Source organism: Pteropus medius, unplaced genomic scaffold, assembly GCF_902729225.1.
Source record: "Pteropus medius unplaced genomic scaffold, Ma_sr-lr_union100, whole genome shotgun sequence".
NCBI lineage: Eukaryota > Metazoa > Chordata > Mammalia > Chiroptera > Pteropodidae > Pteropus > Pteropus medius.
The window spans coordinates 7,003,452-7,020,050 of NW_024344437.1; the positions used below are offsets into that span (position 1 = coordinate 7,003,452).

A 16,599-nucleotide genomic window follows, 5' to 3' on the forward strand; every position below is an offset into this window, starting at 1 on the left:
ATCACACCAAGTGGGATTCATTTCCAGAATGTGAAGATGATTAAACATACAAAATCAATTAATGGAATGTATCACATTAATAGAAAGGAAAAAAATCCACAGGAGCATCTCAGTTGATACAGAAAAATCATTTTAAAAAAATTCAACACCCTTTCATGATAAAAATACCCAACAAAGTATGAATAGAAGAAAAGTTTCGCACTATGATAAAGGCCATGTACGAAAAGACCCAGGGCTCACACCATACTCACTGAAGTCTTTCCCCTAGGATCCAGAACGACACAAGGATGCTACTTCCATTCACAGTACGTACTGAAAGTTCTAGCCAGAACAATTAAGGAAGAAAAAGAAATAAAAAGCATCCACATTGGAAAGAAAGAAGTAAAATTATCTCTGTTCACAGATGGCATGATCTTATATGTATGAAGCCCTAAAGATTTCTTTCTCTCTCTCTCTCTCTCTCTCTCTCTCTCTCTCTCTCTCTCTCTCTCACACACACACACACACAGTAAGAGCTAATAAATGAGTTTAACAAAACTGCAGGATGCAAAATCAACACACAAAAATCAGTTATGCTTCTATATGCTAGCAATGAACAATTGGAAAAGGAAATTAAGAAAACAATTCCACTTATAATAGCATCAAAAAGAACAAAATACTTTGGAATAAAATGAACCAAGGCAGTGAAGAACTTGTACACTGAACACAACAAAACATTGCTGAAAGAAATTTAAAAAGAAACACATAAATGGAAAGACATCCCTTTGCTCGTAGATCGGAGCCAATATCATTAAGATGTCAATACTATGCAAAGCGATCTGTAGATTCAATTCAATGCCTATCAAAATCCCACAGATTTTGGGTTTTGTTTTTGTTTTTGTTTTTACAGAAATAGAAAAGCACATCTAAAAATGTATATGGTCTCTCAAGGGATCCCAAATAACCAAAACAATCTTGAAGAAAGAAAAAAGAAAAGACAGAAGAACCAAGTTAGAAGACTCACATTCTCTGCTTTCAGAACTTACTACAGTGCTACAATAATCAAAACAGTGTGGTACTTGCATAAAGATAATACATAGATCAATGGAATAAGATAGAAAGTCCAGAAATAAAGAAACTCTCATATACGTGGTTAATTTTCAATGAGTGTCAAGACCATTCAATGGGGAAAGGACAGTTTTTCAACAAATGATATTAGGAAAAGTGGTTGTGCACATTCAAAAGAATAAAGTTGGATCTTTGTCTTACCACATATAATAAAAATTTACTCAAAATTGATCAAAGATCTAAACATAAGAGCTAAAACTATAAAACTCTTAGAAGACATATATATCCACTTCCGGATATATAACCAAAAGCATTGAAAGCAGAGACTCAACCAGGGCATTGTACACCGATGTTCATAGCAGCATGATTCACAGTAGTCATAAGACAGAAATGCCCCCAAACGTCCATAGACAGATGCGCGAATAAAATACGTGACCTATTTATACCATGGAAAGTAGCCACAAAAAAGAATGAAATTGTGATACATGCTAAAACATGAATGAATCTTGAAGATATGATGCTAAATGAACTACGACAGACACGAAAGGACCCAAACTGCATGATTCTACCTATATAGATAACTAGAATAGTCAGATTCATTGAGACAGAAAGCAGAAGGGTGAGCGCCTGGGCTGCAGGCAGGGGAATGGGGAGTTAGTGTTTTATGGGGACAAAGTTTTCGATTGAAACTCTGATGAAAAAGTTCTGCAGATCGATTAGGCGATGATCGCACAACACTGTGAATGTACTTAATGCCACTGAATTGTTCTTTTAAAAATGATTAAAGTGGTAAATTTGATGTTATGTGTATTTGGCTTCTGGGTTCCCACGGGATAACGGTAGCTACTTGTATTAGTCAAGATTCTACAGAGAAACAGAACCAATATGATATATAGAGAGAAAGAGAGTTATTATGAGGAATTGGCCCACATAATTACAGAAGCTGAGAAGTCCCATGGTCTGCCACTGGCAAACTGGAAAACCAAGAAAAGCCCGTGGTATATATAATCCAGTCCAAGTTCAAAGGTCTGAGACCTAGGGAGAGCCAATAATATAGTCATCAGTCCAAGGAGAAGACCATTGTCCCAGTTCAAGCATCAAGCAGAAGGGGTGCATTGTCTGCCTCCACCTTTTGTTCTGTCCGGGTCCTCAGTGGATTGGGGGCACCCACCCACACTAGAGGCGCCATCTGCTTTCCGGAGTTTCCCAATTCAAATGCCAGTCTCATCTGGAACCCCCCCGACAGACACATCCAGAAATCACATTAGGCCAACCATCTAGGGACCCATGACACAGTCAAGTTGACACATGAAATTAAGCTCAAGTTCGGTCCGTATCTCCTTAAACCATACTTAATCTCCAAATAAAGACAATTGCAAGGTTTTAATTCTGCCTAACATGATACGACTGTCCTGCATACGACGGAAAAAGCACGAATCCCTGCCCCAGAAAAGGAAATCAAATCCTCGAGTGGTTTACTTTTCTCCTCAATGTCCTGCAACTTAAATATTATGATATAAAATTCACAATACTGAAATACTCTGATAGAAAGTGAATACGTTGTATGCTATTCCATAAGGGAATAAGAGAGGAAAGAAAACAAAGATCTTGCTTCATATGCACACACGCAAACGTATTCACAAATGAGCAAGAAACACGACCATTATTAAGTCCTCATTCCATAACTGGCCACTTGGTCACTGCTGGCAGTTACAGGTACCTTCTCCCACTAGCCCTCGTGCGTTCCCTTTGGCTGCAGCGAGTACCTTAGTTGACCATGTTTGTTTACCTGGTGGAGTGACCCGAACCTCCATTCCCGAAGGGTCGGGGCCATTACCAGTTCTGCCTGGATCGGATTGCTGTGGCTTTCCATTGACCTTGCAGGGCGTGATAATACTAAGAGTTGCCCAGAGGGACCCCCTGTATTCCTCGCCTCCACTGTGGAACGGCAGTATGACTTCCCCTGGCTAGGTGGGCTCAGTCACCCCAGCCGGCACAGTCACTCTCTTCTTTGCCTGTTCTTTCAGAAGCATGAGGATCCCAAAGTGGCCGGGTGGCAGCCTTAACTTCCAGTTCAATGGGAACACCGTTGAGTCTCCTGGTGGCACTAAGACCTGTCGGGTGGCAGAGCATGACATTGCCGGAATGGAAAGCAGATCACTAGGGGTACTGGTGAGGGGTGCCGCCCCATCTCTATCCCTTGATTCCTAGAGATGGGAGAAACAGCGCCATATGTTGGACACTGATTCAGAGCATACGCTGCGGAGGATGGAGGAGCTTTTCTCCCAAACCCTAAGGGCCTGCGTTGAGATCTACCTATAGGGACTGGCCAAAGGCTCAAAACAGCATCCCCATCTGTCACCGAGACTTGCAGGACCGTTGGACCCGCCAGACCAGATGGCCCAAATGGTAAAGCAGTTTGCACAGAAGCCTGGACCTGCTGTAGAGCCTTCTCTTATTCTGGGCCCCACTCAAAACTAGCATCTTTTTGGGTCATTTGGTGAATGGGCCGGTCTCACACACTCAGATGAGGAATACAAGGACCACTAGGCCTTGTGCTGCTTTGGTTGCTGGAGGGGCCAGATGCAACAACTCTTTCGTCACCTTAGAAAGCACATCTCGACCTGTCCCATACCACCGAACTCCTAGAAATGTCACTGAGACAGAAAGCCCCTGAATGTTATTTCTCACCTGCTGGCATGCAAATGTCTTAGCTCAGGTCTGTCTCCTCATGGTGGGAAGGAATCACTCACTGTCTTGCTCTAATTGGCATAACGGGATAAGTCTCAATCAGCACAGTTCTGTCAATGGACCAGTGTGATTATCTTGTGGAAGGGAAAGGTGATCGAGATCCCTGTGAATTAACTAATGACAAAAGGCTGGAGGTTTGATATATCCCTGGGGTAGGACAGTGAAGGTGTGTTGCTGGCTTTGCCAGCTGAAAGCAAACTTCTTCTGGTGGTCTTTGCTAACAGGTATTGAGAAAAAAAGCATTTACCAGATGCCAGCTGCATACCAGGTACCAGGGGAGGTGTCAATTTGCTCAAGCAATGAAACCACATCTGGTAGAGCAGCTGCAATTGGAGTCACTACCTGGTTGAGTTTATAATAATCCACTGTCATTCTCCAAGATCCGTCTGCCTTCTGCACAGGCTGGTAAGCAAGCTGAATGAGGACGTGATAGGATTCACCACCCCTGCATCTTTCAAGCCATCCCATCAGGATACAGTGCTGCTTTCGGCTTGTTGTTTTCCTAGGTAGAGGTGGTTCCAGTGGCTTCTACATGGCTTTTCTCACCGTCATAGCCCCCACCGCATGGGTCAGTGCACCAAGATGGGGACTCTGCCATCTGCTGAGTGTGTTGCTCCAACTATGCATTCGCGATTGCGGGAAATAACCACAGGATAGTTTGGGGACTTGCTGGTCCCACTGTGAGGAGACAGACCTGAGCGAAAACTTCATTGATAACCTGAACTCCACAAGTCCCGGCTCTGACTGGTGGATCAGAATGACAGTTTTTAGGTCTCCTGAAATTAACATTAGTTCAGCCAGCATCCAGCAGTTCGCAAAGGTCTGATTATTAATCCTTCTTCCCCAGGGCACACTCTGCTAAGGCTGCAAGTCCCTTTGGAGAAGGCTGTGAGGAAGATTAACGGTATGAAATTGGGGTAGCATACTGGGGTCCTTCCTCCAGGGGACCAGCCTCCCCTTCATTCAAGGGGATCTGGGATTGCAAACTATCTTACATTTGGAAACCGAGAGGCTGTGGTTCTCCATTTTTATGATTCAGGTTAGACTTCTGTCCACTTGACCTAGAACTTTACTGTTTCTATAGACTTACAAGTAAGAATTTATTGTTTCCTGTCCATTGCACTTCTAGAAACACCATTATGAATGAGCCAGTGCCATAGGTCGTTGGGAGTGAGACTATTCTGCCCACTGCTTTGATTCTGCGGTCCACTGAGGTAACCACACTTGCCTCGCGTTTGGAGGTGAGTGCCGCCACCTGGGGGTTCAATGACCCCCATTCTAAGTTCCACACGTTCATTATTACAACCACACAGATGAACAAATCAAGTCTCCCTTGGCACTTCCTTGCCAGAGAATTTCACGCATTTCAACTTAAATGTGCCTGGGGAGATAAAAGATTTGAGACCGGCAGAGTCGGTTCCACAGTCCACACTAGAGCAGAGTGTCACGTGGAGAATCAACAGAAAAGGCTGCATGCAAGGAGGTTTGGGTAGCGATGGGACTGTTAACACCGATTAGTGTTCATTCCCATAGAGAGCATCTCTGTCTGAGTGAAGAAATACCAACAACGTATCTCAAACTGCAGTCGAGAAGAAAGGGCTTGGGAAATGTGTGGCCATCTTAGGAAGACATTATTTCTGGAGGAAGGAAAACATCTTGGAAGGTGGAGGTGTTGGCAAAGAAGACAGCTGAATACAAGCATCTTACTGAGCCGTGGTAATATAAATGAACCAGGAGACAGACTACTAGTTGGGAAAGCCAACAAAACAGCTAAAACTTGGCTAATGAAATGGATCAACGTCATGGATAAAAGTCTGCAACTGAGTTTTACAGATGACGGGCATCTCATCCAACTTAGGCTGCCAACTGCAAGTTTTTCGGTATTCTAAAGCAGACCTTCTGGGGAAAAAAAAAAGTCAAAAAGGCCAAGCTAGTTACACACCTATCAGGATGGACAAAATCCAGAAGCCTGATGACAGCAGACGCTGACAAGGATGTGGGGCCACAGGGACACTCACACAGGGCTGGTGGGGACAAATGGTACAGCCACTTTGGAAGAGAGCTTGGCAGTTTCTCCTAAACGTACCCTTACATATGCTCCAGCAGTCACACTCCTTGATGTTTACCCAAAGGAGCCAAAAACGTCTGCCTTCACGAAAACCTGCACATGGATGTTTATAGCAGCTTTATTCACGATGGCCATAATTTGGAAGCGAGCGAGCCGTCCTTCAGTGGGAGAATGGATCAGTAAACTGGTTCATCCCGACAATGGAATATTATTCAGCACTAAAAAAAAAGAGAGCTATCAAGCCATGAAAAGACAAAGGAAACTTAAATGCATGTTACTAAGTGAAAGAAGCCGATCTGTGTACCGCACGATTCCAACTATATGACATTCTGGGAAAGGCAAAACCCCAGAGCCAGTAGAATGACCCGGAGTGCCAGGGGAAGCGACAAACAGGCAGAGCGCCGAGGATTTTTAGAGCAGTGAAAACACTCTGTATGGTAGTCTTACAGGTCATTATAGATTTGTCCAAACCCACAGAATATGGACTAGAAGCGAACCCTAAGGTTAACTATGGACTTTTGATGGTTACGATGCGTCAGTGTAGGTTCATCCGTTGCAACAAATGCACCGCTCTGGCAGGGGGTGTTGATAATGGGGGAGGCTATGAATGTGTGGGCACAGGAGAGAGATGGGAACTCTCCAGACTTTTCCTCTCAATTCTGCTGTGAACCTCGAACTGTGCTAAATAGGTGCTCCAAAATCTAAAGTAGTCTTTAAAAAATAAAGCTACCCTGACACTACTCCCTGTCTGGCTACCCCATCAAATAAAGAGAATTCGGGTGGGGTGGCGGGGAGGAAAAGGCTTCCTTTCATCTTTATTTAGTCAAGAGTCCCTGAGCTACTTCGAGCCTAGCTAACCTGTTCAAAACACCCCCAAATAAAATGAATACCCTTCTATGCCAATCATTTACTTCCTACTTCCCCTCAGAGCTGGCTTTGGTGAGATATTTAACCTCCAATTATGTGCTCATTGGACACTGCCTTCCAGCGACAGGCTGGCAAAGGGACACACAACAAAATGCTAATTGTCACATCTGACAGAGACAGGAGCACAGAAGGAAATCTGAATAACATAATCAACTATATCTGCTAAACCTTAAAGTCTTTTCTATAGTTTGGAAATTACTTTTGTATATGTTGTTATCAATATCCATCTTTTGGAAAATGAACTTCTCCAACCTGGTACTGTTATAATTAGTATAATGTGCAGGTCCATTTGCCTAGGTGACGGGAAAAAAACACAACTACAACTTGATCCCATTTGTTTCTTTCCCAAAAGAAAAACATTCAAAGTAAAACGTGAACATTTAATTACTTTTAAATAATATATGAAATAATTTACATGCTATACATTCCCAAACACACTGAATGTAAATCCAATTTTACAATACGCTTTTTGCCAACATATGCCCTATATGTCACTTAGGATGTTAACTGATTTTTCAGTCCATATGTGAGCATATAAACACATATATGTGCCTCGAGTTGAAGATTAAGATAATAAACCAAAGAACTGAATATAAGAAGTCTCCCATGGAAGATTCTAAAACCACTATCGGTACTGGAACCAAGTAACAAGGCACAAAAGCTTTCCCTTTGTGGTTGCGAAGATTAAGTTTCCTGTCCCAGTGCTGAAATATCACAAATTATATTTTATATATAGTGCATTTCTGTTACTGTTTAAAAAGGAGGATTTTTCTTATCTAATGTTACAGAAAGCATTGAAAAAATAAACAGGATTACATAAGCTCTCATACACTAAAGCTGTTTTTCCACTTGAAAAAGATATTTATGTTCAAAACTAGTAATAGATACAAGTGTAATAAAGAGAAGCATGAGCGATCCCACGTATACTTCCTAGTAGCCTTGAATTGTACTTCGTGCTACCCATGCTACTTAAACTTTCCATTTTAAAGCCAGCTGGCTTGGGCAGTCCTGTCCTCAGGCCCCCAGGCCCCGTGTGAATGTGGGTTGTCCCCTCCCGGCAAGCCATCGACGGCAAGTGATTTTTTTTCTTTTTTGTAATTTAAAGATATGTACTAGTCCATGGAATAAACAGTTAACATAACATGGCAAAATGAAACTCTTCCTAGCATTTGTTTTCTTGAGCATTTTGTATTAGGCTAGCCTTCATTTTCCCTTTTTCTTCTATAATAAGAGCAAATAAAATTTCGCATAGAAATGACCGCTTTTAGATTCATAGAAGCAAGCGAAATCTAAACTATCTGTACTTTCCTTTTGTTTTTCCCCCAAAATGTTTGGGAAACTGAACGTAAGATACTCTCGGTAAGAGCAGTGACTCACTGAGAGCTGCGACAGTTTAAGAACATACACACGTACTATTCATTGTTTCTAAGAAGCTTTAGAGCTTTAGGTTTTTTACACTCACACAGTTATCAAAGGGATAAAACCAACCACAAAATAATCAACAGAATGCAGTAATCCACACATAAAAGACAGTCAAGTGTGCTTACATAGATCCAAAAAGTCAATAACCGATGTTATAAATAATAAGTCATCAAATGTAGTACTCATCTGATTCCAAGTTGGAATTGGAATAAAGACTTCGGTTTCATTAACTTTGACTGTGGAGGTGGGACCAGCTAAACATGAACTTGATGGTGTGCCTCTGCCACGGCTTTCGCACCTGCACAGCAGCGGGAATGAGCACACGGCTCTTCGCAAATAAAACAAGGCTGACGAAAAGAAAGCCGAAACAATCCTGCTCTACGCTATGAAATTAAAGAGTAAAGAATAAACTGAGATTTTAAGGCTTTCTGAGAAATGCTTTTTGTGGCACTTCGACATTAAACATCACTCATAGGCAAAGCATGTAAATAGTCGCAGTCACACGGTTACATCGTCGAAAGTACATGCCATGTAAATTATTAAGTAAGGGACCCCCTTCTCAAGTTTTGTTTTCTGACAATTAAATTATATTTAAGGCTATTCATGTTTGGCTGTAACTGAAATACAAATCATACAGAATGGCAGTTCACGAGTATACAATGCAAATTGTTTTGAGTAAATTTGCCAAAACGACTTGTTTCTTAAAGAAATGAAAGTCATTCCTTGCTAGAAATGCAATTAAACTGACTTATTCCTCTCACGAGAACAGTTATTATCCTTTCTTCAACTATTAACCTACTGTTAAACTCTAAGATCATTGTTAGACAAATTCCTCTTGGTCATGCGCACAGATCACCCTCACAATAACAGTCCAATTCCTGCACCGCGGTCGGTCCAGAACACACTCTAACAAGTCATTCTGGCCACGCCGTACTCCAGGCTGACCATGGCGGGCTCGGGTTTGGCAAACTCCTCGGCGTAGCTGCTGTAGCGATTGTCTGCGGGGCTGCTGCCCTCTATGGTTCGAAGAGTGTCACTCACGGGGGGCAGAGCTGGCTCCTTAAAACACAGGGAGGTTTTGAGGGTAGGTGACTCGGGATGAACTGAATGTAACAATTCCTTGGTGAAAACTCCATCTATTTGCTCTTTTTTGTGTTGCTTAATTTTCTAGAACAAATCCAAATTTGAAAGAAGTTACTAACTGCACATAGTACATGTTCAATGTATGTGAAAACACGCTTTTGTAAATGTTCTCTTCGGGTTTACTACAAAATTAAATCTCGAAAAATAAAATCTAGTGCAGGTGAATAAGACATGGTGGAGAATTCACATTTACGACTTTTGCAATGGAAAATGGTTAAGTCTTTATACTCGACAGCAAACGATCACTAGGCTTTTATATCTGAAAAAGGCATACATTAACCAGAAAGTATGAAAAGTAAACATTTTATAAAGAAATGTATATTCATCCTAAATTCACAACTGCAAAATACAATAAACACATACTCAGCTGAAGATTTTATGCCTAAAGAGCTTTCTTACATGGTTTTCCTGCAACGGTTTAGTTGAAAACTAGTTATAATTGATTTTTTTCTTAAGCTAGTTATAATTAAGTGATTTTTTTCTTAAACTGTCTTACATGGTTTTCCTGCAACGGTTAGTTGAACACACAGGCTTTAGGACACAACGGAACTTTGGTTTTTTAAAAAACAGAAGATTTTTAAAGTATTCTTTGGCAGAATGTCACACTCTCCAAATCCCTGGGCTGATCTCCAGACGATCATCTGAAATTACATGGATCTTGAACTTGCCCCTTTTTAACATGTCCTCCTACAGTTTACTCAGTCACCTCTCTGATGATTAAGGCGCACGCCTGCCTGCGAGGCAGACAAGACAGTCTTAACTGAGTTATGACAACTGTCCAGGGTTTTAAAAATATGCACTTACTGATTTCCTTTTGGTTATATATGATGGCAAAAAAAAGATTCTAGAAAACTCTTGGGTTGGAAAAGGATTTCTTAAACGAGGTACACAAAAAGCATAAAACATAAAGATCGATCCATTTGACTACATTAAAATTCAAAACATCTATATAAAACGTACCATAAATAAAATGGAGAGGACAAGAATAGACTGGACAAGCCATCTGTGATACGTATATATAACTAACAAAGAATCACTGTCTGGTTATAGAGAACTCTTACAAATCAATAAGAAAAAGGCCGCTAGGCCAACAGAAAAATGAGCCAGAGGTCTGAATAGGCTATTCACAGAAAGGAAAAACCAAATGGCCAAGAAACACATGAAAAGTCATTCGACTCCACTTGTTATCATGGAAATCCAAAACTGAAAACGATCTAAATGTTCAGCAGCTGAACGGACAGACTGCGATAGGTTCATACAAGAGAATATCATACAGTAGTTATTAACAAAAGTGAACTGAAGCTACATGTATCGACACAGATGAATTTCAAAACAATGTTGGGCAAAATGAAGCATGACGGTCTGACGATCTGTACATAGGTTTAAAACATGCAGGTTCTTCTTGAGTGAAGGGTACAAGGGCGGTCATGGTATTTGTTGCCTGCCCTTTACACCTCATACAGAAACTATATCCTTTCGTACTTTTTCGATATGTAATAAAAATATTAAAACCCACAAAACATTATTATAAATTGTCGTGGCTACGAACAGATATAGCAGAAGTATACGAGTATGCCCAGGGATGGCGAACACCAAACGCAGAAAGTGAAAGGAAGTGGGCGGGAGGCGGGAGAGCGTACACGGGGTCTTCAAGATCGATGATATTTCGTTTCTTAGAACAAAAACATAAAAGAGCTGAGGCACATATGGTAAATGCTGAAATATCACACGGCTAGGTGGTAGCTACCCCAATACTTATTATTTTATATCTCTACTTTTCTATATACTTCAGACATTTCAATATATTTTAAAATTCAGGGAAAATGATTCAAACTAACCTAATCAAAGGAGGTCTGATTTTGAAGCAATCATGAATACTTATGAGGTTTCTATATATACGAATTTACACTAAGAACGGGCAAGTAAACAAATTTAACATTCCAAACATATTACATTAGATACTTCAGAATACTTACAGATTCCAAGTCTTTAATATCCTTCTCTAGCTGTTCATTTTCCTCATTCATATTCACAGTTATATTGCACACCAACTGTCTAGGATGCAATGTTCGATCGAATTGGTGGTACATGTTTCTCCAAAACCTTTATGACCAAAAAAAAATTTTTTTTCAATAAACTGTGCATGAGAAAAATAGAATATAAACACTTCGATGACGCCAACTTACTTAAAATTGAAAGATACTGTATTTGGCTCCAAAACTGCCAATTTCTGAGACTTGTACAGAGGATTGAAGTACTTCTTTTGGTCATCCAGAAGAAATGGCCACAGGGAGTACGTCTTCTCCTTCAACCTACGTGACGAGAGACACACAGACCTTTCCCACTGATGCCGACACGCAGTTTTATAAATCAGGCAATTACTTCCCCAGCAGATTTAAGCTTTTGTTTCTCCTTCTATTCAGTTTAATATCACCTTGTCTCTGGATTCTGTATTCTCCTTTTCTCCTTTTTTACTTATAATCGTGCAATAAAACCAACACAACACAGACGTGCCATTTTCTCTCACGACCACACATTTTCAGAGAGATTCCTCTGAGGTCACAGTTTCATAATCCTGGTCTCCGGTAACCTGCTTCAAATCACCACACACGGACAGTCGACCCTCACAAGACATGGGTTTGAAGTGTGCGGGTCCACTTACACACGGATATTTTAACAACATGTCAACATATATGCAGTTGGCCCTTCACATCCCTGAGTTTCACATGCGCAGATTCAACCAACCATGACCAAAAACGGTATTTTCGAATCTATGGAGATGGAGGGCCAACTTAAACTACACAGGGATTTTCAACTGAGTGGGGAGGGGGGTCGGTGTCCCAATCCTTACTGTTCAAGGGTCAAATGTACACAGACGACGTACTGATATGTCTGTTTGGCCTTATTCTCCTGGCCCCACATCTGGGCCATAATGGCATGTACTACAGGGCAGAGACAAATTTCAGTGTGAGAGGGTACCAAAAAAAAAAAGGAATTAGGAAAAATCAGGACATTATTCAGAATTTAAAAAAGCCAATTATACTGCAAATCTAAGAGTAAGTAGGTGAAGCAGGTGAGTAAATGGTTTTAGATGGTATATTTACCAAATCAACATAAAACAGATAGGGATGTGGGGATAAGGGGGAGAATCTGCTCATTTTTTCACAACCCCTAAGATGACCAACAGGTATGTTTTTAGAGAAAAACTGCTGAAAAGTACACATTTTTATGAACATCTTCCTCCTTATGAGGATGTCTGATAAACAGAGGATAGTTTTTTCTCAAAATAGCTCTGTACTCCAGGGCTCACCTCTTCTGACTGTGAAAATCTGCTGTGAGATACTAAACCACAGAGCTAAAGTCTCATGTTCGCTGAGTCACTCATCTCCATCACACTCCATTTCACTCATTCTCTTTACACATCTCAGAATCATACTGTCTGCTGGGAGCTGTCTTCCAACTACTACCGGAGTTAGCCTCTCTAATATGCCACTTGGATGTTCAAAAATCTATAACTACTCTTTACCAACTACTGTAAGAAATCTAAACTCAGAAATCCAACCTAAAAATAGATAAAGCTCTCTCATAGCCTCACCCCAGATTTCCCTGAAGCCCTGATCCCAAAGAACAGGTATGAGACCCAATCGTGGACAGACATACTGCAGCCAGCACAGGGAGATTTATTTCCCCAAAGAACTGTCTGTTTAGAAATATGAGGACAGCTATAAGGCTTCACTTGAATTTATATTACCCAGAGTTTTTAGATCTTTTACCACACTTTAAAACTTAGTTACCAATACTTTCTAGGAAATAAAGATTTTTCTGTTCTAAATATATATTCAGACTAGAAAGGAGCATCAAGAGATTATAGGCTGTTGATAATGGTTGCTCTTCTTGGTGCTGGTTACATAGGTGGATGAGTTTAAGATTTATTGAGCTTCAGACTTACGATATATGTATGCTACGCTTCAAAACAGATTTTAAAAACATATTTTTACTATTAACCTGAGGGTGTGAGGGATATCCAGACGGTACTTGGCTTCAGAAATACGAACAATAAAACCTTTACAATAAAATTCAGTTCTATTTCATACTGTCAAGATATCTTACTCACTTCAACAATGATTTATGTCAGACCTCACTTAAGCAGGAAAAAAAAGAGCCCATTTAATCAAACCGTCTTACTTGAGTTCTTCTCTTTCCTTCTGACAATTTCCAAGGAAGTTTCCGAATTGGCACGAATGAATGTGTTCATGGATCTGAAGAAGAAACGCTTCGTTGAATTCAAAGGCTTGTGGAAACTGCTCGGTCAAATGCCACACACATTCCAAGAACTGAGTAAACACCGGTGAGACTTCCTTTGGGTCACCATCCAAATGGCCACACCTAACCCCCCAGAAAGTACAAGTTTTTAAAACTGTCTCTGAAAGAAGTCAATTGTTCAAATATTGTTAAATTTAAACACAAATCAACAACGAAATCCTAAAAGACTCCTACAATTGGCATAAAAAAACTGTAATGTTTTATTGAAACAATTTATACCTATGAGTTTTCCAACCACAATTTTAAAGGGTCTATTACCTTCTACCTGCTATAATCCCGAGAAACAGGAAGGTAATAAATTGCCATGACAATTAACAAAGGTATGAGAATCGAATGAAATGACAGAAAAAATTACATCAGTCTTCATACAAAAATCCGTATCACACTCTCACCTCCCACTGCACATGCGAGTTCATGGAGAACAGAAACATTCTGGCTCTCCAACTAGTTTTACTATTTTTACAAAACATATAAATGTATAACTGTGACTCACCGCTCTGAAAATTTATGTCCAAAGGAGATCCAATCCTTTTCTATTAAGACCTTGATGAAAAAAAGTAAAATCCCTTTTATAATTACCTTTTTTTTAGAATGGCTTAAATCCTATTATCTTAAAAACAGTATTTAGACTTTTAACTTATGGTTGCAAAGAAAAATCTATATATATTTTTTAATTATAGGCTAAAGACAGCAACAACCTGGATTAGAGGTTGGTTTAATAAAGAGTAAAAATGATACATCAAAAGAAATATGGTAGTCATAACTTTTTGGTTGTATTTATTACAGTTTAAGTGAAAAGTGTCTCTTTATATAGCACTATTATATATACATTTTTGTATGTGTAATAATGATACATGCCTAGAAAAAGGGTAGAAAAATGTAAATCAAAATGTTAATAGTGGTTAATCATGGGTGCTAGACTGGGGTTATGTTTCCAACCTTTGGCTTACTTGTACGCTACTTCCACCATACTTTTAAAAACAGAATAATAAAGAGACCAATGAAAAGTTTATATTCAAATCCAAACGTTTATATCTAAACTCTTCTTCAATGGACCATCTTTATCTGTTTTCTGTCACAACTATACTGAAATAATAGGCTTCTAATTTTTTTTCAGTCTAATCTAAACAATGTATCTCCTTAGTATTTACTACATGCTATAATTTCATCATATAATTATGAACTGCATTCTTTTTGGTGTCAAAATGGCCACTTAGAGTTTCTGTCTTGAACCTCTCTGGACGGCCAGATGGACGGGCAAAGATGCGGTTTCTGGAGTTGCACTGCATGGTCTCAGGTCCTAGCTTCACCACTTCTATGCCCACGTGGCCTCAGGCAGGTGATCTCGAGCTGTAGCCTCAGCCTCTGCTGCGAGTCCTGCCACCCCCCTACACACCCGCATCTCAGACCCTCTCACTTGAACTTGGCCTCTGCTCATCTCAGTGAACAGCGGGAGCACAGCACCATCCACGGGGCCCAGAGCCTGGACTCATCCCAGAAGGCCTCCCCTCTTCCTCTCCACATCGCCCTGAGCACCAGACTCACCCACTCTGCTGCCTTAACATCCCTGGGGGTTGAACCCGTCACCTCCTCCTGCACCCCTGTCATCCTACCTTAGTCCTGGCCCTCTTCTCTCTCTCAAGTTCTACCATTTCGTATACTGGTCTCCTAGCGTCCATTCCCACTCCCCTTTGCCTTTAAGACATTTTTTTTTTAAAGCAAATCTAAACAAGTTACTGTTTCCTGTGTTTAAAGCCTTCTGATGGAGCTCACTATCCAAACTCTGGTCTCCTCCTCCCCAGGCCCTCACCTCACTCTACTCTCCTGCACCCAAGCACCCCTATCCCCAGCTCACCCCGATCCCCTACGGTCACCTAAAGCAGCTATGCTTTCGTCCCCACTGCTCCTTTTGCCTGAGATGCTCTCGCACTGTCCCTGGTCATGCATCACGTGATTTCCTCTGGATGGCCAGCGAACAAAGCCGAACGCGGCAAAGAAAACATTCCTTATCTTACACTCCCACGGTAAGCTGGATGCTATTTTATTAGCAGTACTTCCATTTGTCTTGTTCCAGATTCAGTAAGTCAGCGCCACAAAACAATGCTGCTGGGACCTTTCCTTGCTGTTAGATGGCAATTAATAATTCCAAATAAATGAAAACCTTCCCCCATCTCTTTGTTTACTTGCCATGAGTTAAGATGTAAATTTTGAAAACACGAGTTAATCTGATCATACGTTAAAAAAACAAACAAAAAAACAGGAGCCAGGGTATTAGTTTCACAAAGCAGAAAATCTGTTCAATTAGAAATCTAATCCTCAGATACAAACCTAACATGTAAATACAACTAAACAACTGGAGTTTTAAATAGAACATTTCTTCAAAAATATGATTTTTAAGTACTTTTATTTATGGCTTGTTTTACTACTTTACTTACATTTGTTAGATAAATATGAAGGGAACATACTGAGTATTTCTATTCTAATACTGTTAGGGAAAAAAACTTTTAAATCTAAAACTGTTTGTCAAAAAAGGTGGCCAAAATGGAAATTGGTCTAACTTGAGGTCTCTCAGCATCAGCACCACTGACACGTGGGCCAGACAGCCCTTTGCCGCGGGGCTGCCGGTGCAGCAGAGGATACTGATAGCATCCTGGGCCTCTGCCACCTGGGTGCCGGCTGCACCCCTTCCATTGGCTGTAACGATCAAAGCTTCTCCTGACATTACCCAGTGTCTCCGGGGGAGCAAAAATCACTGTTTGAGAACCACTGGTCTACCCAAATATCTCCTTACCATGAATCCTTTGACTGTCCTGTAGTAGGAATCCAATAACAGGGAGCCAAGGGAACACACCTGGGAAGTCCTATCCCAGCCATCAGAACAATGCACCAACACACTAGCATTTTCAACCATTATTGCC

General features: G+C 40.7%; 1 protein-coding gene across 1 annotated transcript in view; it reads right to left on the reverse strand.

The window, feature by feature from the left end:
* Window positions 1–7,152: 7,152 nt before the first annotated feature.
* The window catches only part of MTMR6 (myotubularin related protein 6), a 30,444-nt gene continuing 20,997 nt past the window's right edge, over window positions 7,153–16,599 (reverse strand). Inside the window, exons 9-14 of the mRNA XM_039873051.1 lie at window positions 16,473–16,598; window positions 14,175–14,224; window positions 13,544–13,744; window positions 11,545–11,670; window positions 11,335–11,461; window positions 7,153–9,382 (exon numbers count right to left, since the gene is read on the reverse strand). Coding sequence (XP_039728985.1) covers window positions 9,122–9,382; window positions 11,335–11,461; window positions 11,545–11,670; window positions 13,544–13,744; window positions 14,175–14,224; window positions 16,473–16,598 — 891 coding nt within the window. The 3' untranslated portion in view covers window positions 7,153–9,121. The remainder of the gene's footprint in view (window positions 9,383–11,334; window positions 11,462–11,544; window positions 11,671–13,543; window positions 13,745–14,174; window positions 14,225–16,472; window position 16,599) is intronic.